Source organism: Pseudoliparis swirei, chromosome 5, assembly GCF_029220125.1.
Source record: "Pseudoliparis swirei isolate HS2019 ecotype Mariana Trench chromosome 5, NWPU_hadal_v1, whole genome shotgun sequence".
NCBI classification, from domain to species: Eukaryota; Metazoa; Chordata; class Actinopteri; order Perciformes; family Liparidae; genus Pseudoliparis; species Pseudoliparis swirei.
The window spans coordinates 19,314,882-19,340,614 of NC_079392.1; the positions used below are offsets into that span (position 1 = coordinate 19,314,882).

The window sequence follows — 25,733 nt, forward strand, 5'->3', positions numbered from 1 at the left end:
AGCTCCTGTCCTGCTCTCAGCCGGCCCAGTGTTGCCGGAGCCTGAGTGCGCTGCATTGTACGAGCCACGCTAGCACAATGCATATAGGTTGTGTATGTATGTATGTGTGTGTGTGTGTGGTGATGGGTGGGGAATAGGCAGATGTCCCTATTTCTTCTCCCTCAGTTTCTCATCGGATAATACATAGTCAGTGTTGTTTCTGGCTCAGTAAATGCTGCGGTAATCACATTCATATCTTTAACACGACTGCTTTCCATGCAGCAGTTCAGGGAGCTTAGAAGGCAATTATTGGATATGTGTTATGAATTGTTGACTGTGCTGGAGGGCGTACCCATAAAGCCCTCGGTACTGCAGGAGGGGAAGTGTTAAGTGAGGTTGGGGATAGTCCGTGTAACTGTGTTCCCGTCTCATCCCAGGGTTTGATTTTGTGCTTGTTTAATACCTCCCCGTGTCACTGTGAAAAGCAGCAGCTTCTATCCTTTTGACTGTGTGGGATGTAACTCGCCATTTTAATTAACTCCCCAACCAGGAACTGCCTGCACCACCATTACTCTGCTTATTAACATGAAGGGAATAGAAAAGGGGAAAGAGACCGAGAGAAAGCGAGCGCAAATTAAAGACGGATACGGGGAGAAGGGAGAATCAAAAGGAAGAGCGAGCTGGGGAAAGAAGACAATGATTGAAAGGGCAGCGAGAGCGAAGCGGACAGGAGAGAGAGAGAGAGGAAGAGGGGAGCTCTGACGGAGCTCTACCTCTTTTGGGTTGGAATTTAATTGCCATGTACATCAGCACGGAGCTGCAATGAAGCACCAGAATCCCAGACAATATGTCACAGGGAAACCAACAGTGTCGAGATGCGCAAACGCCAGGAAGACGAGCAGCGCTCCAAAGGGAGTGGAGGAGATAAGTGGAGATGAAAGATACGCTTCAATTACTGTTTTGCAACTGAATTGAAATGAAAAACTAAAGCCTCCCCAGCTCTAGCCAGAGTCATCTGAAAATAACAATCCATGGTTTCTCTCCTCTGAATCTGGCCCAAAGACATCAGCTGTAAATAGCGTATGAGCCTCTCTCTCTCTTTCTCTCGCCTGTCCTTCTTCCCACCAAAATCTTCATCGACAGCAGTTTTGTCACTCAAATATCATAATGCACAACAACTGCTAAGGCCCTGAACCTCGGTCACTGTTGACACAGAAAATGAATCACACTGAAATATGCAACAGTGACACTCAACGCTGGGTTTGTTCTGAGTACCATCTCGAGTGTGATGCACTGCCCCATAATTCACTGGGACGTCATCATTCACCCGGTAATAGCGTGCGCTCCTTTCCCAGCCTCTTGTCAACCCTTTAACTGTGACGCACGCTGGGTTTGTAAGGTTTGCGCTCCATTCAGAAATCCTCAATCGTGTGTTTGCTTGTGTATTTGATGTCTAATGCACGTTCCGCACCGGACAGCTGAAAATGTGGAGAAAAAAACCCAGAAAAGTGGAACAGAATCTGCCATGTTTTGTGTTTTTGTGTTGTTTTAGCTGATGAGACGTCCCTTGAGTCGGTTGTATCCTGTCACAATGCAGGCGGCAGCATCCCACTCCCCCCGGGGACAAGGCTTCAGAGATGGGCTCTGAAGCAGGGGGGGGGGGGGAGAGGTTCAGTGTCCTTGACCATCAATCAGTAGCCTTAGGTCCTCCCCCGCCTCCCCTGGGAGAACCCACATGAGACACTCCTGAGCCAGAACTGATCCTGTCCACACCATGCTGTAAATCGGGCTAAAGCCCTCTACATGCAAGGTTCACAGCAACCACCGAGGGTGTCTTTAACACAGTCCAGCGCCAACTAAAAGCGGCTTCTTCTTCTTCTTCTTTACAGTTCGGTAAAGAGTATAAAATGGAATATCAGACAACGCTCATGACATTTGATAAAGGATGCCGCACCTTCAAAGAATGTGCTGCACTTCGCCGTCTTTGTAATGCCTGCTCACCGCGAGTGTGCAAGCATTTTACAGAAGGCCATCAAGACATTTGTCATGCTTTACCTCACTTCAATCCCCTGACGGTGAAATACGCTCACACCCTGCGCCACTCATCTGGTTCCCTCTTGCCTGTAGCAGCCGGCCATATTGAGTTGCTGCACAATGGACTTGCCGACCCATCAGCTCAGTCATCCGTTCCTCTCTCCATTCCTCCTTGTACAAGCAAAATGTTCGTTATGACCAGATAGGATGTTCAAAACTCATCACCTTCGCCTCTCGCTATGATCATCCCATACTGCTGGTCCACAGAGTCCTCATTCACACGGACCTTCGAGCTCATTAGCCAGACCAATCATTTGCATTAGTGCGAGTAATGAAAAGCCTCCATTTATAAGATGGCCTTCAGAGATCATTTACCGTCCTCCGCCTCCCAGTACTCCCATATCCTCACCCCAGCCCCTCCCTTCTAACCTTCTTTGCTCCACATCCTGGTACCTGCCGGTTATCAACACCCAGCAGAATGCTTTTTAGGGCTCTGATAGCTCCTCTCAGCATCCGTATCTAACTGGAGAGTGAATGTGTTAGAGAGACGGGTCACCTGATAGCTTGCTGAGTGAGCTGGGGGCTCTCGAATTGCAGGCAGGCTTTGGCCTTCAGCTTGACTTAATCAACGCCTGGTGGGATATCTGGACACCTGAGAGAGCCCTCAGCACGGAGCGAGCTGGTGGAAGGAATCCACAAAGAGAAGACGTTTCCGACATTCCCCACACAGATACTGTTCCTTTTCATGATTGATCGACTCCTCACTTGAAATGTCTCTTCTCTCCCTCCTCCTAAGGCAGAAAGTGTACCTTTTATTTGAACTGAATAGTGACATTATGAGACTGGCATACAAAATTCAGAGTGACCTATATGTATGTTTATTGCACCTTTCAATTCAAGGACATACTTTATCCGGAGAATCAATGAGCTTGCAAATGATGTACTTTATATGCATGCCTGATGGATGAATCTCCAGTTTTCAAATGTTTTATGAATGTTCCCTTGTATTTTTTTTCTCTCTTCACTTTTCTAAATTTAGAGGGTAAATCCACATCAGCACATTCTGGGAATAAACAAAAAACGCTGTACAGTGTGGATTGATACTTTCAGCGAGCGTTTTTAATTACAGCATCTCCAAAAGCATAATTACTCCATGACTTTGGCTGCTCCCGCTAAATCTGTTAAATGTTAGAGGCTTAATAAAATGCACAAACAAATGGAGTCAGCATGTTGCAAATTCATGCAGCCACAAACTTCCTTTCTCTCCCTCTCTCTTCCTCTCTGTCTCTATAATAATCTCCCTTTCATATTTGGGTCTTTTACTCCCACAATCTCTAATAACTCCCAATGCCCCCGTCTCTCTCTCACTTTGTAATGCTTTATCAGGGTTTTATTTCCGTGCGAGTCCTGCTGCGGGCCCAACGATTTCGCTGAGTCAGCTGCTGCTTAGCTTCTGCAGCCCTGTGATGACAGTCTGTCCAGTTATGAGTCACGTCTTACGGCAAACCGACGCTACTTGCATCTTCATGAGCTGCTCCATCAATACAGCCTGATAACATCTGATCTCCAACCAGGAGGCTGCCCTCTCTTCCTTGCCTTTCTCCTTCGCCTGCAGCGTCCTAAAATAGCAATTCACTGCTATGTATGTAGGATTATGATAAGACAGCTCCCTTTTATCAATTTCCATTATGGTGCTGATAACACAGCAGGCCCAAATGTTGAGGGTTAAGTGCATTTTCGTTTTGATGGATATAAGATAACTTTCTCACTGCAGACTGCCTGGTTATCACAGTTCACCTGGGGCTAGTCCAATGGGACTGGAATGTGCCCGTGCCGAGTGTCTCTGTCCAATCACACGAGCTGCAGACAAACTTTGCTCAGATGGTCAAACTGTATACAGAGCAATCCATATGTGTGTGATACCTATTTACCTACCGTGTGCTGTTAATTGATTTCTCCCAGATCAATTCAGTGGTTTACAGAAATCTTTTGACCAAAAAGGGCCAAATCATTTGCCAAGTGATTAGCGCGTGCAGTGTATTATTTCTAGCCGAAGTGCTGCATAAGATTCGAGGCTGTGAGGAGAAGAGGCACAACTCAACGGAGGCACACGCCATGTGTTTACGCTAATTATTTCTAGCTCAAGGTCTGCTTTAGATCGTGTACGCCCATAGGCTGTGCGAGTGTCACGCATGAAACATTCCTGTATAAACCCGAGGCAGTGAATGCACCCCAGCCGCTGCTCCCCACCTTGTTGGTGACTGCCTGTGGGAGGTTGAGATAAAAGCGATCCTGAAGTGAGCCCCATTGATCCAGCAGAGCATTTTATACAGCAGCTTGAGACAGTGCAGGTCAGCCCCCCCCCTCTCTCTCATCTTCCTTTCTAATACACACCCTGAATCTGTTGACTATTTAACTGGTATAAGAACTGGGTGCAAACATTCACAATTTTCCAGCTTCTCCTGTCACAACATATGCTGCGTCTTCACGGACAATATAGAACAGAACAAAACAAAAAGCCGAATGCTGCCATAATACAACCTAAATGGCCCTCTTGAAGCATGTAGCTTTTGGAGATTGCATTCTGGAATATGAATGAATCTCTTTTTATACTGAAACCAGAAGACTGCTGTTAATAAATTCCTAATAGCCCCTGTCTGCAGTCCTGGGGATGGGCTGCGATAAAAGAGTAAAAAAATATGTCACTTATGTCAGTATGGATAACGTATCTACGGGAGAATTGAGAGCGAATGTGACGTGTCACGTTGACGGTCTGACGTCTTTGTCGGTGGCATCACTGCAGACGAGAGGAATAAAACATGAAGGATCCTTTAAACCATGATGGGTCGGTCTTCTTTTTACAGTTATACAAACAACACTAGAGAAGTAGTGTATGTGCTCAGGCAGTGGTGGAAGTTTATTGTATGTATTTCTGTAAAAATGTGCTTAAAGTATCAAAATTAAAAGGTATTTATCATGCCAACAGATTACCTGTATCATATTGATATGATATTCCTTTATTTGTCCCACAGTGGGGAAATTTCAAAAATCACAGCAGAGCATCAATGAAAATAAATATAAAACACAAAACACAATAGTAAAAAACTATCTATTACTATCTAGTGTAGTATATTATTGGATTACTCTCAGTGATTTTAAGGGACTAATTGTTTTATTTATTTTTTCGCTGTTGACAAAAGCGGGAGTGTTTTTGAGCACCAGAGTTTCTTCATTCAATCTAAGGGTGTGACAGTCCCCCGCCCAGACCTGGTTCTTCCGTGCCTCCCTTCCCTCCAGCGGGCTCAGCTTTATGGCCCGGGTCTCCAGCCCTGTGGGGTCTGTGTCGGCTCCCAGCGGAGACCGGCAGCGAGAAGAAGCTCTGCCGGGCACGGAGCTCTCTTCCTCCCACCAGAGCTCATCTGGGCCGGATCTGGTTCTGTCCGCGGTGGGCTGAAGCCCGGCTCGAGGCTGAGCTGAAGGAGTTTCTAGTGAACCCGCATGATCTCATCAGATTTCATCCAGAATCCAGACCGGAGGCACCGATGACGAGCATTAAGAATAACTATGTATAAATAGCTTTCTCGCTGATGGTGTCTTTCACTTATGTAGGTCATAGAGAGGCATCTGGATTACATTCACTGTCTCGGGAGTTAACAGTGACGTCAGCATGCAAGCAGTATTTTTATGTTGTAAATTGCTGAAGTGAATTTGATTTTAACAAAGTTCTGTTGGTTACATTTCTGGTTTACATTTCTAACACAACATAAAAGTTCCTGACCTACGACCTCTGAAAACTCTGTTGGGTAGTTTAATATAAACCAGACTACTTTTTTGAAAAGGGTTAAGCCAAAGAGGTTTGAGGTTATGAATTAATTGGATTCTTGAAGCTGAAAATGTCATGGAATGTCCTCAGAATTGTACTTATGTAACTTACTTTGTACTGTTTTGCTTCGACAATACTCCTCTAAGTGTGACTTGCCCAGATCTGGCTGCTTTTGGCTAAATGCTTTTGAAAAATCTAATCAGCTTACGAGTCGACAAATCAAGAAAGTTTGAAGCAGCACTAAATGCTGCCAAATAAGAACAATGTGTGCATTTGAAAGTTAAGTTGGAGTGTGTTCCAGGCTTTAGACCACTACTTGGCAGTGCTGAGTTGTGTGCACTCTGTACATTGACTGGGTGTTAGGGTTGGAGGAATAAAAGGCAGACAATATCACCTCACACTGAAATGTGTCAGATCCTAAAAAAAAGCCCATAACTCTTATCTCCTATTCCACATTACCCCCCCCCCCCCCCCCCCCTCCAAATCCACTTTAGCTTTTCCTCGGGAGGCTTATTCTCCCTGCCATACTGACACTATCGACATGCAACTTTCATGGTTGCATAAATACCAAAACTTATGATGGTGACACATGCTCTGTCCCTTTGATGTAGGACTGTGCTTGGTGACTGCAGCTCTGTAAGTACCACTCTCTCCGCCTTTGTGTTCCTGTTTTTCACATGAGGTCAAACATTATTGACTGGAGTTACTGAGGGGAATACGTCTGTATTTACTGACAAATTGGACCGGTGGAATGACTCCAGGTTGAACTCACCTGGGTACCCGGAGCAGCAAATATCAATATGTCTGGTAAAGCAGCTTTTTTATTCTAAGCGGCAGTGGGGCCGCAGTTTACTTTGGTTTAAAAAAATACATCACACTAACTAGATGAGTATCACTACCTAACCAACGCAATACTGTGTTTTTCACCAATTGAACCGTTGCTAAGCCCCGCCCCCCACTGCTACTCTATTAATTTGTCTAAAATTAAAAGGGAGCACACACTGTCACTAACTGCACTCCCTGAATACATATTAGTTAATTATGGGATAAACAAAAAGTAATTTCAGAGAGAAGCAGAAGGGTCTGCAATGTGCGTTTGAATGATATTTACAGGGCGTCAAACTGACTCAGGGTTAAGGGTTTATTTCAACCAAACTAGTTGGAGTTGGTGATTGTTGAAAAAGTGTAAAGAAGAATCAAGGAAGTTTTGCTGAGTTTTATTTTGTTTCAATCGAGTCTGAATTATTTTATTCATTGGGCACAGTAAAATTACTGTTTTTTTTCTCAATCGGATGCAGCTGCGGTTTCTGGTGTAAACAGTAAGTATACCTTCAGTAGCTTGCGCTGAAGAAAAGTGATAATGCTAATGAATGATGTGCTGACACAGGTTCTTAAACTATTCTCATTACATTACATTACATGTCCTTTTGCAGACAGTTTTATCCACAGCGACTTACAATAAGTGCATCAACCAAGAGTACAAACTAAGAACAACATGAATCCAGAAGGTAACGTTTCTTCAAGAAAGTCGAACTACAAAAGTACCATTAGTAAGAGCCATTTAAGTGCCACTGAAGTGCTAATCTGTGTTTTAATCCAGATATAGTCGGAAAAGATGTGTTTTTAGTTTCCGGCGGAAGATGTAGAGACTTCTTCTTTTTCTCCGTTTGCAGCTGACAACAGAGCAGATGGATTCACATTTACAGTATTAATCATCAAGTTGACTCGCTGCTCTCATGACATTAAGGGTGAGGGCTGGAGATCTCAAATTAATTAAATTGCATTCATTCCAATAAAGGCAATTAATGCATCATGTAAAGGGTCAGCGAGAAGTTGTATAAGAGAGCGAATGACACCTGTCTCGATGTAATGATCAAAGTTTCACCAGGATTTAATGGTAACAAAGACCCAGAAGCCAATCGCAGGGCTATTCTATCATTGCTAATTCCTCCTCCATAATGTGTGAGGAAAAGAGTGAAGCAAGATTAAAGTGAACCTGCACTTTATCACCATGATCACTTCTATTGTTTCCAACTAACGATGTTAGTAAACAAGCTACACATACAGCATACTGAAAAGAAATATTTCTACATGACATACAGGACTGTCTCAGAAAATTAGAATATTGTGATGAAGTTCTTTATTTTCTGTAATGCAATTAAAAAAACAAAAATGTCATGCATTCTGGATTCATTACAAATCAACTGAAATATTGCAAGCCTTTTATTCTTTTAATATTGCTGATTATGGCTTACAGCTTAAGAAAACTCTAAAATCCTATCTCATAAAATTTTAATATTTCCTCAGACCAAGTAAAAAAAAGATTTATAACAGCTGAGTGTTTGTCAAGGCTCAGGAAACCCTTGCAGGTGTTTCGAGTTAATTAGACAATTCAAGTGATTTGTTTAATACCCTACTAGTATACTTTTTCATGATATTCTAATATTTAGAGATAGGATATTTGAGTTTTCTTAAGCTGTAAGCCATAATCAGCAATATTAAAAGAATAAAAGGCTTGCAATATTTCAGTTGATTTGCAATGAATCCAGAATGCATGACATTTTTGTTTTTTTAATTGCATTGCAGAAAATAAAGAACTTCATCACAATATTCTAATTTTCTGAGACAGTCCTGTATGTCAAAGAAATAAAAAAAAAATTGCAAACTTGATTTTCAGACGGTGAGTTTGACCACAGATTTTGTAAGGCCATTTTGTAAGGTTCCCTTCTATGATTCATGACAACTGTCTCGCTTTAGTCCAACAGAGTTCAGCTACACTTACAATGTAATTAAATAATTTTTCAGACTGAAAATCAGCACAAGTCAATCTGGAGGTGTCAGTTCACCACGGCGATGATAAGGCTGGTAAGTCCCACAAAGAGGCCACATCACATCCTACCATGTATTTGTTTGTCTCGCAAGCCTTTCTGACTTTCCCAGCCTGTCTGTGGCCCGCAGCACTGACTGCACTGGTTCCTACTGAAGACATAAATACATAAAAGTTGCTCACAAACATAATGTTGGACTTTTGAAAAAGGTTCAATAATTTTTTCAATACACTTTTTGCCAAACTTTCCTCAAAAAAGAGAAAACACATTTGGTTCTCTAGTGAGTATTTATGGGACGAGGAGTAGTCATGGTGACTGACTCAAAATAAACACGTTCATTGTAATGAAGGAAAATGTTACGCGGTGCAACAATTTGGCTCATTAATGTGTTTTTGGACAACAATGGAGCTCTGAGCAGAGGAATAAGATATGTGTTTCTCAAAATCAACTACATCAATAAGCCTTGCACCGCTTCAGTTTATAGACACTTGGATACATTATATACACTTTGTATTTAAATTCTTAAATGTAATATGCCCTGCTATTTTATTCTTTTGTAAACATGCTTGCTGCTACTAAAAATAAATGTCCCCTGGGGATGAATAAATAATAATCTAATATCAGGTATTTAGAAAAACAGACAACAGGTCAGACAATAGTCTGACCTATTGTATAAAATAACATTTATTTTTACAATCAAACTCTTGAAATGATGAAGGCACTTGCAAATGACACGGTAGTCCAAAATGTAAACCAAACGATCGTCAGCATCCAATAAAATATTAAATACCCCCCCCCCCCCCCAATGCAAGTTAAATAAACATTCTACAAACATTGTAAACCAAACGCAATAAAAACGCAACCGTATGTATCGTGATCAATTTATTCCAGATTATGTTAAATTAATTAACAGGTATTATCCATTTGAAATGTAAATCTTTCTCTAAATAACAGAGAATATTGCAAAACTTTATGGATGCGGGTTTGTAGTTAAATTCCTTGACATAAATGGCGTATAAATGGCACAGTTTCAAAGTTTTTGGGTCTTGCTTAATAATTTTTGGGTCATTCATACATAATTTGGTGAGAGCTGGTTGGAATACATACAAATTAGATGATTAATAAACCACCCAAGAATGTCTTGGGGTGGTTTTGTCTGGTTTGTTCAACTTCTTAAAGAAAGGGGTTCTTAGTCATCTTTTAAACTAATACCAACCAGTCTATTGTCAACAAAAAAAGCACAATAATCACATTTTGTGGCAGATATATAAAAGCAAAGCAAATGAACAATCGTGGAAGTAGAGAATATCTCCCTGATTCTGATTCAATTCAGTTTATTTTGTACAGCCCATTCTCACAAATAAAAAATTTGCCTCAGAGTGCTTTACAATCTGTACACATAGACATCCCTGTCCCTGAACCTCACATCGGATCAGGAAAAATTCCCATACAACCCTTCACGGGGAGAAAAAGGGAAAAAACCTGTTCAAGGAAAGGCACGTGGGCCCACTTACAGTCTGTTTTAACTGTCTCATGTTGGGATATAGACCTGTGGCTTGACGCCCACCGGGAGCCACCCACCATCACTAAAATCTCCCCATGCTAGATGGTATTAGGAATAACAATTGTGAGCAAAATGGTCTCATCAGCTCGTCTCCTTTTAACTGTTCTCACACAAAGGCGCCTGGGATTCTTCAGTACTAATGAACAGTGTCAATGGTGACAGGACTCTGGATCGCGAGGAGCTCAGCCCATTGATTGTTTCAAACACGCGACTGTGATTCAGCAGTAAGGGGGTGGGGGTGGGGCTTGAATTTAAAAAATGCCCATTTATCACTTCAGAGACCTATAATGCCTTGGTGTATTGTGTCCCCGAGATTATTTTGCCAAAGGCATCTCTCAGCGTGTTCATTGACCTTTATTCATCATTAGTGAACGTAAAGAGGGTGAATCCTTGTCAAAAGCCTTGAATAACTCATCAGCTGCGAGTCCGGGGAATACTAAAAGGGTTAATGGTTTCTTTTCGGGGCCTTCAAGGCTTTATCCTTAAGCACTTGCATTTCAATTCCTCCCCTGCATGCGAGGAGCTAAGGAGGCGAGCGGGGAACTGAGATAGTCGTGAGCATTGCAGGATGCATAAAAGTGTTTGTGCGTGTGCATGGAGAAGAGGATCATTAACTGTCAGCAATGAGCCTCAAGCCATGAAACCACTAATGCACATATCCACATTCCACACACACACACACACCACCACCAATGCTCATAAGCATGCAAGTGCTTATACAGTATGTGTGTTTGAACGTGTGTGTGTGTGTGTGTGCGTGCGTGTATGAGCGTTTATTACACATTTTATGAGCCTCCAAGTGAGTGTATCACACATGGCAAAACCGCTCCAACTTGCACTCAGAGCCTTCAGCAGAGCAGAGAGCTGGACACACTTAAGCAAGGCCAAGGACGCCAAGCGGCTCGGGAATCGAACAGATAAGACAAACCTTATTTAACCGGCATACTTCCAAGCCATTTCCCCAAAGAGAATGTCATTTCTGAATGTCATGACCTTTTCGAACCGCGTTTAAAAACCTCCAAGGCCTTGAAGGTGTAGTTTGTCAATAAAAAGATGTTGAAGACTCGCGAGGAGATGAAAACCGAGAGGAAGGCGATGCCTATGCTCTGCTTTTAATAGGTGCTTCATTGCAGATACCGTCATCTGTTGTTGGGCTGATTGAGAGGTTTTTCTTGAGGCTCGTGACAGTGATTGAAGCAGTGTGTGTGTGAGCCTGTGTGTGTGTGTGTCCTAGATGAAGTTAAGTGCAGGACCGTGCAGCTTTAATCGCATAAATACAAGAGAAATGAAAAGAGAGAACATGCTTTAGGGATACCTGTGTGTGTCAGCATGATTTAGTGTGCGTGTTTGTTCAATCTAGTGGGCGATGGGGAATGTGGACTGATTTAAGGTGAGAAGGAAATTGTCGTGAAGAGCAGCTCTCTCGGTCTTAGCGTCTCAGAGATAATTGTCTGGCAGAGTAAAACAACAGTGTGCTGCGGCACGGCTGCACCGAGAACAGAACTCATTGTGAGAGGGCTGCGGGCAGAAGACACTGGGACATCACACTTGACAAAAGAAGTATGGAAACGATTTAAAGCAAAGACGAGGGGAAGGTGTCTGGGGTGTGATTGGAGAGCACCGTGGACAACAATCGTGGCTGTGCCATAAGGACGGCCAATATGGAACCACTTCATCAATATGACACTGTTTTAAAAAGGTGCAGGAAGTCAACAGGATTCATTTATAAATCTCCGTGGACAAATGCTAGTGAAGAATACCACGAGTGAGTCCTGCGATCACATTTCCTCCCCAGTATGATCTTGCATACAAAGTGGAGACTTTGTTGTGCTGTTTGTGTCTGGGCTGTTGGGATTGAGAGGAGCTCGAATTCTGTTTCAGCCAAAGCGGGATGAAATGCAAATCAGCAGTCAATGCAGCGCCATGTGTGAGGACTGGCATGCCGTCCCAAGCCAGCGCTGGAAGTGGGAGTTCAAGTTCAAACGATGGCACAAGCTCAGGCGAGCCCCGTGATATTTACTGCACCTTTATGCATTTATTATATCCATATTATAACTGATCCCAGTTGCATTTGGTTGTATGGATACTTTACTTTCAGTCCTACTATTGTGCATTTTGTAAGCATTACACAACGATGTTGAATATTTCATCACATCCTTAAGTGTTTACATACTTTATTCATAAATTTCAATTCAATTCAGTTTATTTGTATAGCCCAATTTCACAAATTACAAATTTGTCTCGGAGTGCTTTACAATCTGTACAGATAGACAACCCTGTCCCAAAACCTCACATCGGATCAGGAAAAACTCCCAAATAACCCTTCAGGGGGAAAAAAGGGAAGAAACCTTCAGGAGAGCAACAGAGGAGGATCCCTCTCCGATAAAAACACATTTCATTGTAACACAATTGTGTTTTATATGTCTTCATGATCTGTTTTTAAATCACTCTTCATTTATCGGTGCCAGTGTCATAGTTGTCGAGATAAAGTAATAAACACTTATATCTACATTACACTAATATAAACCATTTTTGGTGTTATATATGGCTTACAAGTGCTAAATAAGGGGACTTAAAGGAAAGTGTTGCAGTTATAATATCAATATTGATTGTGAACATTTTTCTGGAAATTCCACGAGAAGCTGTTTTGGGATAAATAACAATATGGATTTTGGCTCATTTAGTAAATAAATGATATAAAAGAGAAAACTATAGTATAAATGGTATAAAATAATGTCTGACAGTTAACACATTTGAGAGTTGCTGATAGTGACTGATATGTATGCAGTATTAGGATGTTGCTTTTTTTGCATATACTTATGTCCTAAAAATTACAGGAGTGAACAATGATTCATCAACAGATTTGAATATGAGCAGCAGCTTCAAGCATCTCCATGTTGTTATGTCTGTATTTTGTATTCATACGAGTGAAACAAATCCTTGAAAAATAATTTATTAGAGGCAACCAGTTAGTTAACGATTTAGTTTTTTGGAGGGCTCAGTATCTTTACTCCTCAGGCATCTCCCACTGGCACTATCAGTCAGGGTTTGTTTAGAATGGGCTAACTAATTACTGTATAATTCCCAACACTTATCATGGAGTGACATATAGCACCCCGTCCCTCTGCGATTCAACTACATGGGAAGAAGACATGTCATGGGTGGGTAGAATCCTGCGGTTCAAGTATTATCAGGATAGTTGGCAACAAAGACTCAACCCCTCTGGCACATCACATGAAAGAGCAGTAATGTGTTGGCAGCCAGCTGTCATATATGAAGATATATGAAACCACACAACAAGCTGCCCAGGCTTGACACCCCAAGTCACAAGTGAAGCTCGCAGGAAATGCATGGAAATACAACTGGGACAAACCCAAAAAAAGTTAGCGGGAGGAAATATTTAGATTACATTATTGTGCTTCAGGAATATCATTGCATTGACGTGGATGTTTTCACTGCTTGCCTTAATAAAGCTCAACCCAGACTTTGAGTAGTATTTCAGAATGACACAGTGAAACGCATGCAGTCGAGAGCTGAGGGAGCAGCAGAGTGAGCAGGAAGGGCAGCGAGTTGTATGTGTCACAGCGAAAATTACACCCATTTAACTCTGCTGAAGAGTGCTCTCACCGGAGATGAGAGAGAGGGAGGACCTAAAGCACAGCACAGTGTGAGCCCACTGCAATCTACAAGTTGGCCCAAAAGCCATCTTTTCTGATTTACCGCAGCCTCCACTGTAAGTGTGTTGCTTTGTTCAATCATCCTCCTTAATGCACTCACCATTAGAGTCCGTCCAGAAAGAGAATATACCCTGGTGTCTCAATTATAGACCAAGACTGAATCTCTACAGCAGCCATTCGTGGCCATAAAAGGAAATGACTATCCATTTTCTGCTCCAGCTCTCACACAGCAACTGCAGAGTCCAGTCTATTGTTGGGAGCAGCAAAATTCATCTTTCCAGCTGAATCGTCTTATTAATCGCCCTGACTGCTGTGGCGAGAGTGCCAATTAAAGTTGGAAAAGGCGGCTTGGCTTTTGTGTTTTTTTCGTCTTATTTGCCAAACTTTCAACTCGAGAATAAGATTGCGGGTTTTGAAAAGCAGTTGTAAAAACAACATCAAAACTGGAGAAGGATGTCACAGACCTGCAAGCACTAACACAATGCATAATGTGCTTTGATTTTCTGAGCACTGTAGATGTGTGAGATTTGGTGATCTGCAAACTCTGAAAAGTTATGCCCGAGAAAAAGAATATAAGTGACAGCGACGGGGATAAAAGCAGCGCCTGCAACGAGAGTTCGAAAAAGAGGAAGGAATAAACACATAAAAGAAAAAAAGATTCTTTGGCACAATTTAAAAACTGGAAAGGCTCTGACCGCTCTGAGTTTTAATACCCACCACCAATACAAATACAGAGAAATATCCATGAAAGAAGAGCAAAAGAAAAAAGGGAAGTCTGTGAAACAGTTCTCTTGTTCCTCTGAAGACAGTTATTCCGTTTTCTGTGTGCACCGCTGAGTTTCTCCTGTGTGTGCGTGGGACTGACAGCATGACCAGGTTTGCATTTAATGGCCGACACTCGAGAGGAGATGCAAAGCGAGAGAGATAATCAGAGGTGAAGAAGAGAGCGGTACATGTGGGAGCGAGGGGATGGTAGAGCTGGGAACAGAGAGGCAGAGGGACTCAGTAAGTGAGATGTTTGGTAATTACCTGCTGAAGGGAGGGGGCAGCACGACCTTTTAATCCCACACGTATACATGGGTACAAATCCTAAAAAACAGGGCTTTGCAGAGACAAACAGCTAATATGGAAAACAACATGTTTATATTGTACATATTAGAGGGAAGAGAGAGGGAAGTGGGATTTTGTGGGAGACCAAAATGTGTCCTGAATGGTCGATAAAAGTCTGGAATCAGAGCAATGTTGTGATATATTTTATGACTACTAATCCAGCAATAGTCTTCAGAAGATTAAATTAATTCAGTTCATGCTGTAAAATGCATCCTAACCCTGTCACCTAATAGAAGCAACACTATTTGATGACTCCCTATATATGTTCCAATAGCAATATTTTCATTGAAGATGAGTTACGGAAGACTGGTCAGAGCACTATCATCAAAATACCTGCCTTTGAAGTGAGTGAGTACGATCCACAGCTTTCTCTCATTTGAGTCCTCAGAAGGCCTCGCCTCCTTTATTATTTTCATTATTTAACGATCATGTATTAAATTTAATAGACGTTCAGTGTAGTTATTATCTCTAAATGATAGCAGTATGCAATATGATGAATATGATGTTTGATGGCTAGTGGGTTGTGTCGCACCAAATATGTTGCATTTAAGAATTCTAAGCATATTTTGTTATCAATACCGGAAACGTACGAATATTTGCATTGATTTATTTGTCAAACAAACACAGGCCAGTTCATAACTGTAGTAGCTGTACATTGAGAGATGAACATCATCACACAACAATGCTATTCCTAAAAATACTGGTCATCTTCTGTTTTGTGTATTGTAGCAATTGCACAATCAATACTAATTTCTGTGTTTCAGAGGTTTTCTTAAAAAGGTTCCTTTTTTAAAAGCACATCTATTTACAAATAATTAACTCAAGAAAATAAGGAGGAAGAGACATCCCTTTGTTTCAAAGCACCCTTCCGAGCACATTACAACAGAAAATCAATGTCTTTGTCTGTATCTCCCACATTTGTCTCATCAGTAGCACTCAGACTGTGTTTTCGGGCACTCTGATAAAAAGCCCAGGCAGCCACGGCGAAAGACAACCTCACCCATAATGACTCATATCGCACCAACAACTGAGTACCAATCAGCCAAATAGCAAAAATAACACTTCCCTTGATTCATACTCATTAAAATGAATTACTGAGAGAAAACACAAGATTGCACGGCAATCATATTGTATGCTGTTAGAATATCAGAATAAAAGCTTTCAATTCATGAAAACAGATGTAACAATAAAGCACATGTTGTAATAAGGCACGGGAAGTGTTGATCAAATACATTCATTTTGGAAAAATGTTGGCACACTCTGGAGCACTATAAAATAATAATCAGTGGTCTCACTTATTGCTGGATGTAAAATGTAGTTGTGTACACGTTGTCAATGGAGAGTTGTGTTTTCCATTTTCCGTTACTTGTACACGTTGTCAATGGAGAGTTGTGTTTTCCCTTTTCCGTTACTTTTATTAGATATTGAATCTAGGAACAAAGGAGTAAATGCCAGTTGTGTTTCCAGAGCACAGACGTTGAACCTGTGTAGTGTAACAACAGGCATTGGACTGGAGAAGCTCACGGCTTCCAGTTTCATAGGACATTGTATATTTACATTGTCCAGGGATCGAGGGGTCAAGGATGATAGATGACATGCCATCTGCTTATCAGGCTCTCCCAGAGATCAACGTTGCAGATAGCACGAGGGAAAAATGAAGGTCGGCATATCACCTCAAAACAAACCGTACGGGACCGGAGTCGGGGTGGCGAGAGGTGGCTGCAGAAGGTTTGCACGGCTCTTGATCTCGCCACTATAACTGATAAGGCTGGTAGAATGCACTGCCAAAAGGGATTATCAGTGGGTAGCTCACTGCGTCTGACACCGGGCATTCTGGGTAAAGAGAGGCTGTTGACTGTCGAGGCTCCTCGAGCAGTTAAACACTGCTGTCCACACCTCTATGATTTACACTCCCAGTCTTCTCAGACAATGACCCCGATGTGAGCTAATCAGTGGGAGATGTTCTACTCTCTTGAATATTTCATAACTGTCGTGTATTTATAATGCCATTAGCTGGAGATGACTCAGTATACATCAAGAGTCACATTGGTGACTGGATCGTAATTGCCTATTGGAAGAAACTCAACTTCAGCACTTCTGGCTTGTGCCGTTCAGGTTCTAGAAAAGCCTCTTTTATAATCGAGTACCCGGTTTTCTTTGACTTACCGAGAGTTTCAGACGGTTTGTCTGCCGCAAGAAAAAGGTCTGAAAAGAAAACGAATGAGATGTGAACCAAGTTCGGTTTGAAAAGATCTGAGGAACCAATGAAGATTGGCTTATGAAAGAGGTGAAACAAAAGACTGACAGATCTATTCACCTCTTTCAATCACATCCAAGAAATCCAATGTCAATCTGTGAGTATCAGGGTTCTCTTGCAAAGAGGTAATTTAAGGGCATAAACATAACTGTCTTATATCGAAGATACCTTTAATTTTCTTTTAGTTTTTCCTTTCATGACTTTTGTGAATATTTTACTTTTTCAAGGTCATTTTATTTATGTTATCAATACAAATCAGTAATAACTAGTAGTCAATGTGGACATGTAGTATATGAATGCATTGTAGCAGGAACACACTCTCACCAATTGTCAGTATTTTAGAGGAATGAGCTCTGAGTTCAACATTGCAGTGAATTAGTGAAAATGGGAGTCCGTTTCTTTATTTCACAGGCTCTGATGTTGAAACTTTTATGTTGAAATATAACTTTTGTTTGATGTTACAGCACATCAACAGCCCGTCAATGTAAATAGTCTGTTTAAAACAAAAACAACGACAGTTAACACTAAAGTCACTTTGCTTTGCTACAGACCATTCAGGCTGTCGAACTGGGCAAATATGTCAACACTTTCATTTAAAATGTAACTTCAAACTGTTACTCCTTTTTCACTATTCATTCCCTCTGAGGCCAATCAGGGGGAGGGGAGTGATAAAAGGTATGTAAAGTACTAACATTTGATTGCAAACAGCTAAATATAAATTATGTATGAGGGCCAAAGTTGAGAATGTTGCTACAGTATTTTGAAAAACATTCAGCTGCAGATGTAATTACCAAAGACAGATCACATGTACATATGATCTCTTTCCAGTAACAGTTAGTCTCATAGCTACAAAGTCATGGACAAGAGAGAATATTAATGTTGAACTTAAGAGACAAATACCAAGTTATTTATTTATTGAGAAGCTCTTGCAGCGTAAGACCACCAACACGTGGCTTTGGGTCCAACTTGTACGAACACGACATAGAAAAATAAAGAATTGAAAGAGGAAAACATAACCTTGTTTAAACTCATCTTCCAAAGAAGACATTACCCCAATTTCAGATATAAATTAGCCAGCTATCCTTTGATTAGCCAGCTTCCCATGCTCACTAAAATCATTCCATTAACCCAGCCAGCTCGCTGGGCCTTGGGGAGCTGAGTGAGTGACTTTTGAATTTTGGAGGACTTTAGAAGAATCCTTAATAAAGTAGATTAACTCTTTGATATTCTGCTCTGGATCTTGAATAAAGACATATGACTCACATTCTAAATCAATCAGGAAATAGTTTTCATTAAGCTTGTGATTCTTATGTCATTTTCAAAACATCTATAAGAATAAAATGTAGGAGAAAAATGCAGGGCCCCAATCTGGATTAAAATTGAACAATTCTGAAAAGGTAGCTCCATCATAGATTCTGTCAACACGAGCTGTTTTATGACCTTTTTCATAATATTATTAAGACACAAAGACCTTCATTAATCTCTCTTTCCTATCTCCCATTGCCTCATGCTGGGTTTTGTTACCTCCTTCTCCAAAATGAGTTCTGATTATACCAGATAATGGATAAAAGAAATAATGTCCTCTGAGAAATGAGGGTTAAGAACAGGTTTAATAGGGGAGCTACACTCTTTCTGCCTACATTGTGGTTATTTGGGAGTTGACATGACACATGGGAGTCACGCGCATTATGTATAATGCATGTCATATTCCTTGAACCAGTAGCACTGTGCCCTGTGCCTCGCAAACAATACATCAAATTGAGCTCAGTACAGTGTTAAGAACATTGTTTTTCTTCTGTCAACTGATTTGTGGGAATAAACAGAAGGGAAATCCTGTGGGAGCATATGCTACTATCACAGATCTACTTTTCATTGGGATGACAGGGTGGCAGCGAGCCAGCTGCTTTGGAGTGTTGGATCAGTGCTTTATATTTAGGTAAATATAGACAAATCCATATGCTACAGATAAAATCAGCTTAAGACCTTTTATTGTCAACACAATGTGGTATATACCATATCAAATATGGACAGTGTAAACTTTTGTGGCACAGAAGATTTGTTCATGCAGCAACAACAGATGGTTTCTATTTCTGTCTTTGGTTCCCTGACAAGTGCGAACATGTTTGTATTGACGTTTATGAGATGAAATAAGAAATCACGATATGGGTAGGATTTTATGTAATTGTAAAATATTGACATTATACTATTCATGGCCAGTTGAATTCTTGAAGGTTATAATGCAAACATATTTTTGGGTGAACCAGCACAACTTTTACATTCCTCTTTTGTTGGGATTAACATGTTAGTGAGCATTAGGTGCGAGTTGATTTGTCTCCTCATGCTTCCAGTATTTAAGATAAGATACACTGAGCTAAAGTGTTGGCTGAAGATTCATATTAACTGTCCAGATACAGGAGTGATGCAGATCATCTCATCTAAAATGTCAAACTATTCATACGGTATCAGCAGTAACCTGAAAATATGAATGGAAATAACATGTAGAGCCATATTTATTATGAAGTTTAAGTATCATTGTCAACAGATGTAGAAAAGGGGTAGAGATAGTTGATAGTCCGGAGGTTGGAGCACTACGAGATGTGAGCATTGAGTGTGACAGGTCTGTCTGAGTAGCTGAGCTGTGGGTGTGTGTGTGTGTGTGTGTGTGGGGGGGGGGGGGGGGTCACAGCTGACTTAGGCTGTGGTCACAGCTGACTTAGATGGCGGTGGCCACAAGTGAACGCCTGAAGCGCAGCATCTTACTCTTTGGTAGGATGAGCTGGAGGCTGAACGTGGTACCCATCTGCTACGGTTCATCATCAAGAGAGTGGGAGGTGTGATTCAGGACGGCGTTCATCACGTCCATCATCCTGCTCTCTGCTGCTGCCTCCGCCACAGAGCTGGGCTTCCTTACTGGTATCACCAGCCATCATGCCGCCTACCCAACACACGATAGCCAAGAACAGCACGCTGACCACCCTGACGGACCTGTTTCCCCAGATGATTTCGACCAGTCCAGGTTTCTGTTGATTGAGTATGAGTCCGCTTTCTCAACTTCTTCTCCTTGGATTATAAACGTGGAACGGGGGGGTCCTAAACAATATTGTACTTTGTTGATAAGAGCTTCTGGTGGATGTTAGTGACAACTCAATAAAAACAAGTTATTGCATTATGGTCAGTATTAAGTAGCCAGTGGTCTGTCTCTTTTTATGTGGATACAGTACAGTTTATAATGTGGTGTGGCAGTTTTGTGACAAATTGCAATGATTGTAAAAACTATCCTTGTAGCACAAGGATGTCCACGGCTCTGTCTCTGAAAGTTTAAAGTACACAAGCTCAAACAATCCACTACGCAAGTGGGATTCAATTAACCTCCACAATAAAATGTTGGCTTATTCTGAGTGGCAGAACAACACGATTACATAACAAAGCACAATGACTGATGTTGCCTATTAATGTGGTTTTCTCTATCTAATTTGAATTATTTGTGTTATTTGTCATTCGATCAATGGGCTGAAACATGCGCTCCAAGTGCAGTGGGGGATGAACAATTTTTCTCACAGATTTGATTTGCTTACCTTACTGACGAGAATTTCATTCCTTTATTTGGAAGCACACATTCCCAAACTCATTCACAGGAGAAATAAAAGCAGACAATTTACTGTAGAAATTAATGATTAATATTGATTAAACAGTTTGGACAAAGAACCCTTTGCAGGGATCTGAAATAATTCCTGTTACCAAGCCACTGAGTGAGGGGAACATCACAAAATTAACTTCAAATACAACTTGAAACAACACAAGATCAGTGAGTCGCTGAGTGAGTTTATCTCCACGATTGAAACCAGTGGTGTTCCTTTGGACCATGAAATTGTCATTTGTTCTGCAAGCGACATATCAAATGAGAGTTCAGGGCCACGCCAGGACTGCTCGTCGCTGCTGAGCTTATTCTACCTTGTTATCTGAAAAAATCTCCATGGATAATTCTATTTGGCTCAGAATGACAGGGAGAGAATGCAGGCGAACATGTGCTAATCCAGAGCTGAGTCTCCATAGAACGCAAGTGGAAACCGATGGAGCCCATCCACAGCGCTGCATGAAAAGGCACAACAAACCCAGAGTGGATTCCTCATGCAGTATGAATACTCACATGTGATCAGGAGTTAGTGCAACTGCTACCGAGCACGTTCGAATATTTCAGCGTCTTTTCATTTCAGTGCCTATTGTGTGTGTTCGTGCCAGTGAAAGCATTTTTTTGTGTGCGAATGCATGTCGACATGTTTCCGTGCTTGGGAACAGCATTACGCAAAAATAATGTAACCAGGATGAGAGATTTCTTTCTATGACTTGCTCAAAACCATAAGCGAGGGAGAAAACACGACCAGGCCGAGGGGATTACTCTGGAATGTGGAAGAGGCTGCACACAGTGAGGGGGGAGGGGGGCCCACGGGTGACATTGACAGTGTAGCACCGACAACGGCACGAGCAGGAGATCAGGTTAAAGAGGGTGGCAGAGCGCCAACTGATTGTTCTCTAAAGAGGAAAGCACAGAGACAGTGAGGAGAGGAAGAGGGATATAGGCAGATTAAGACAGAAGGGGAGTGATAACAGTACAAAGACAGCAGAGAGTCCGTCTTGCACAAAACAAAATAAGGGCCTTTGCCACCAACAGCTTCCTGCCTTTGATGCATACTGCATTTAGGTAGCACTATGAGCAAGAGAGTGGTGGTGTTTGTGGTGCGAAAGCCAGAAAGAGAAGGAGAAGAATCCATTATGAAAAGCATCAGACCCAGAGGCCGATGGAACAGGCACTCTGATGACGCGACTGTCGGTGCGTTTACATGATGGTATAATTCGAATCTTGCTTTCGTCGGACGATGCTATCTTTTGGGGGATCTGCTGTTATCCCAATATACATGGCAGTGAGTAATTCGAATCATTGGCCTTTGAAAGCATGTCATATCCGATACGATAGGTGGCGCTGTTTTCATTACAACTCGTGGTGATACAGCCATTTCCGCTTGACCTCTTCACCACCACCAACAACAACCAACAACAACAACATCAACATTTCGAGAAAGAACCATGAACTTTAGTTTGTTCAACTCCTTCAATACATGAAGCATAAATTCTGTCTGCTCTTCGGTCCAGAAATGTGTGGTGGCTCTTGTGTTCTCCAGAGCGTTGTTTGTTTGTTTCCTGCCGGCCAGGCTCCCGGCAGTGACAACTTATCGTCTCTTTCGACTTCCGGGTCACGACATGGGAGGGAGGGAGGGAGGAGGGCGGCGGGATCTCAAGCATGCGCAAAGACGCAAAGTCCAGTTCCTAATCCAATTCACCGTACTCACCACTGGGGATTAACGGGACTACTGTGGAGAGGGTGAGCGGGTATAAATACCTGGGAGTCACATCACCGATTAAAGTTTCCAGAGGATCCTTTCCCTCCTTCTCTCTGGCTGGAGAGAGCGTCCTGACAGGAAGCATCACAGCCTGGTTTGGCAACTGCTCCGCTCAGGACAGAAGGGCTCTGCAGAGAGTAGTGCGTTCGGCTGAGCACATATTGGAAACCTCCCCACCCTGCCCTGCTTGTACACCAGGAGGTGCAGAAGAGCAGCAGCAGGATGGGATCAATCCTCACACCACCCCAACAGACTGTCAGCTGCTGCTGCTGTCAGGTCAGCGCCCGTAGTCACCACGCTGCGAACTCCGACCTCACCAGGACCCCCATAGACCCACACAACTGCCCCTCTTTACACACACACACACACACACACACACCTGTAAATATTGTGTTGTTTTTATTTGTAAATAGTGTGTTTGTTGTGCCCCACGACAAATAAAACATCTTGAATCTTGAATCTTGAATCTTGAAATGCCGCGATAGTCGAATTATCAACCGGATCGGATCGAGTTATCCAGGGGTGTTAATCGGATCGTAGTCGGACCGCACATAGTCGAACAAAGGTGTTGACATGAAACGGATAATTCGATTTCAGTCCGACTCAGCCAGTTATTCGAATGCATGTAAACACGGTGTGTGTGCTCCACGTGGGGGTGGTGGCGGCGTTGTGATGAAAGGAAGGGGGCAGGGTGTTGTGATGACACAGGCTGCAGGACGCATATGAAGCCAGACTGGAGAAGCCAACCCAAAATTGACAGAAAAAAAACAAGGAATGCAAATCAAACGACTAAAAGGACAGACAACAAAGCTGTACACCCAGCAGGCATTCCAGCCAGCCGATTGCAATAAATCGAGATGGAGGAGATCGTTTCAGCTCAGGTTAGTATGAGGCAGTGCACCTCTTTGCTGATCTGGTGCACAGCATGGTGACATATACTGACCTGGGCTTGAGACAGCACTAGTAGTGGTGGGTTCAATAATTGCTACAGGGGGGGAGAGGGGGTAAGGGGGAGGGGGAAGGAAAGAGGACATTCATGTATTATTAACAGAATGGAGACGTAAAATAAAAATGCATGCAAGGACAAAAGGACAGGGGAATGGAGTCAAATCCTCTCCATGCATTAAGGACATCTCGATGGCAAGATGCAACCTCCACATGCTCATAAATAATACCCATCATCCTCCCAGTGAGGGGAACCATGGGGGCCTGGGGCGGTGCAGGCGGTACGGTTACACTGGGCCAGTGGGGGGGGGGGGGGGGCTGTAGAGAGAGAGCAGGCCTTAAGACGAACAATGTGTTGGGCTGAGAGCATGCCCTTGCCATTTGCTATCAACACACCTCTCTCATGGATTTCATTTTTTGGGTTCAATAGTCAGTATCCACCTATAACAACATGATAGGCCACTCATTCTGCATAAACTATGAAAAAAAACTATAAAACAAACCATGAAACAACAATTGATTTGCTATTTTCTTTGGTATTTTTTTGGTATAAATTGTCAAAATGGCAAGTCTGTATCTGATCATGTGACGGGATGACGCAATTTACAGTCAACGTCCGTCAAGATTGACAAGCTGAGTACAAGTGCGAGCCGAGCGAGCGATTTCACTCGATGCCGATCCAACGTAGAAGCGGGGTGGGGTGGGGTGGGGGGGGGGGGGGGTGGGCATCGCAATTATCTTACTCCACTGCTAAAGGCGTTTTGATTGTGTAAAAAAACTCACACTTTTGGTCTACTAAAATACTGTAAGTTTATCCATGTTATGTCCTCTTGTTAAGCTCACTTGAACCTTCAGAACAATGAGCACATTTGTTAAAGTTATAACAGGAGCTTTTATGACTCATTTCCACTTCATTGTTCGGTTCAGCTTGACTCAACCCGACTCACTTTTGGTTGCAGGTCCGTTTCTCCAGTTGGTTTTCCACTGTGGATAGTAGTACCCCTTAATGTCCGCGAGATCCTTAGCTTATCGCCACACAAAACTGCCGTGCAATTCCTAGCTGGCTCCTCTCATCGGAAACCAAACAGAGGAACGTGAGCACAATCGCACGGTGTAGCTCAAGTGATTTAACTCCACCTTCCAGTATTGGAACCACTTTACCAAATAAAGTATCAGGTTCTATCCACAACTTTTGCTGATGGAAAACCAAAAGAGAACTCTTCTCAGCGAGCCACGTTGAGCAGATTTACATGAAATGGAAATGTGACATTAGTCTGCTTTTATCCCTCTGTGCACGGAACTCAAGAGTACCAATCTGATTACCTTATGAACTCATTTCAGGATGAGCCACTGGTGGCATTTGGGAGATATAATAATGTCACATCCAGTCCAGAGTGTTAAACTACTCGAGCTGAGGACGGCAGCAAACACATCTGCTTTACTTTTGAAGTGCATGAGTTAAATGTCACACCAAGTGGATCCTATGCTCCATCATATGTGTCGTTGAGATGGTTTTGCAAAATGAGCCACATGTGTTTCGATCCAAATGGATTCTGTAATAACTAATAGACTGATGAGAGACGCAAAGAGGTGAATAAAAGCGATAGGTATGATTTTTCTACAAATTGTGCTTATCTATTTTTTGGGAGTTTTTCCTGATCTGATGTGAGGTCCTGGGACAAGGATGTTTGAAATTTGTAATCTGTGATATTGGGCTATCTAAAATAAACTGAATACAAATCGAATTGAATTGTAATGGTGTTGACAGTGTTATGGTCTTCAAGGACTCAGACATGACTGTGTGCCAATTCCTTTGATTTCTGAATTCCAAAGCTCAAAGCGAAATCCACACTCCACTCTGCAGCATCAATTATTGAATGTTACTTTATATCACTGCAACGTCAACATGACTGCCCATTTAAACTGAAGTGTGAGACAAAATAAACAAATAGTATTGCTTTCTGTTTGGTAAACAAGCACTTAATTCAAGATAAGCTCAGACCACATTCCTGCAGTGACTCAATCGGAGAGCAGCATCTGGGATGTGAGGCAAAGCAAAGCTGTTCATCAGAGCTCAACTCTGTGATGCACTGGTTGGACTGTTTGTGTGTGCCACAAAA

General features: G+C 42.2%; 1 protein-coding gene across 3 annotated transcripts in view; it reads right to left on the minus strand.

The window, feature by feature from the left end:
• Positions 1-25,733, minus strand: part of negr1 (neuronal growth regulator 1) — a 165,133-nt gene that overhangs the window by 3,472 nt on the left and 135,928 nt on the right. For 2 of the 3 annotated variants that reach the window (XM_056413925.1, XM_056413923.1), the window contains one exon: positions 23,612-23,653. The exons of the other annotated variant lie outside the window; for it this stretch is intronic. In XM_056413925.1, coding sequence (XP_056269900.1) covers positions 23,612-23,653 — 42 coding nt within the window. The remainder of the gene's footprint in view (positions 1-23,611; positions 23,654-25,733) is intronic. 3 annotated transcript variants of the gene reach the window in all.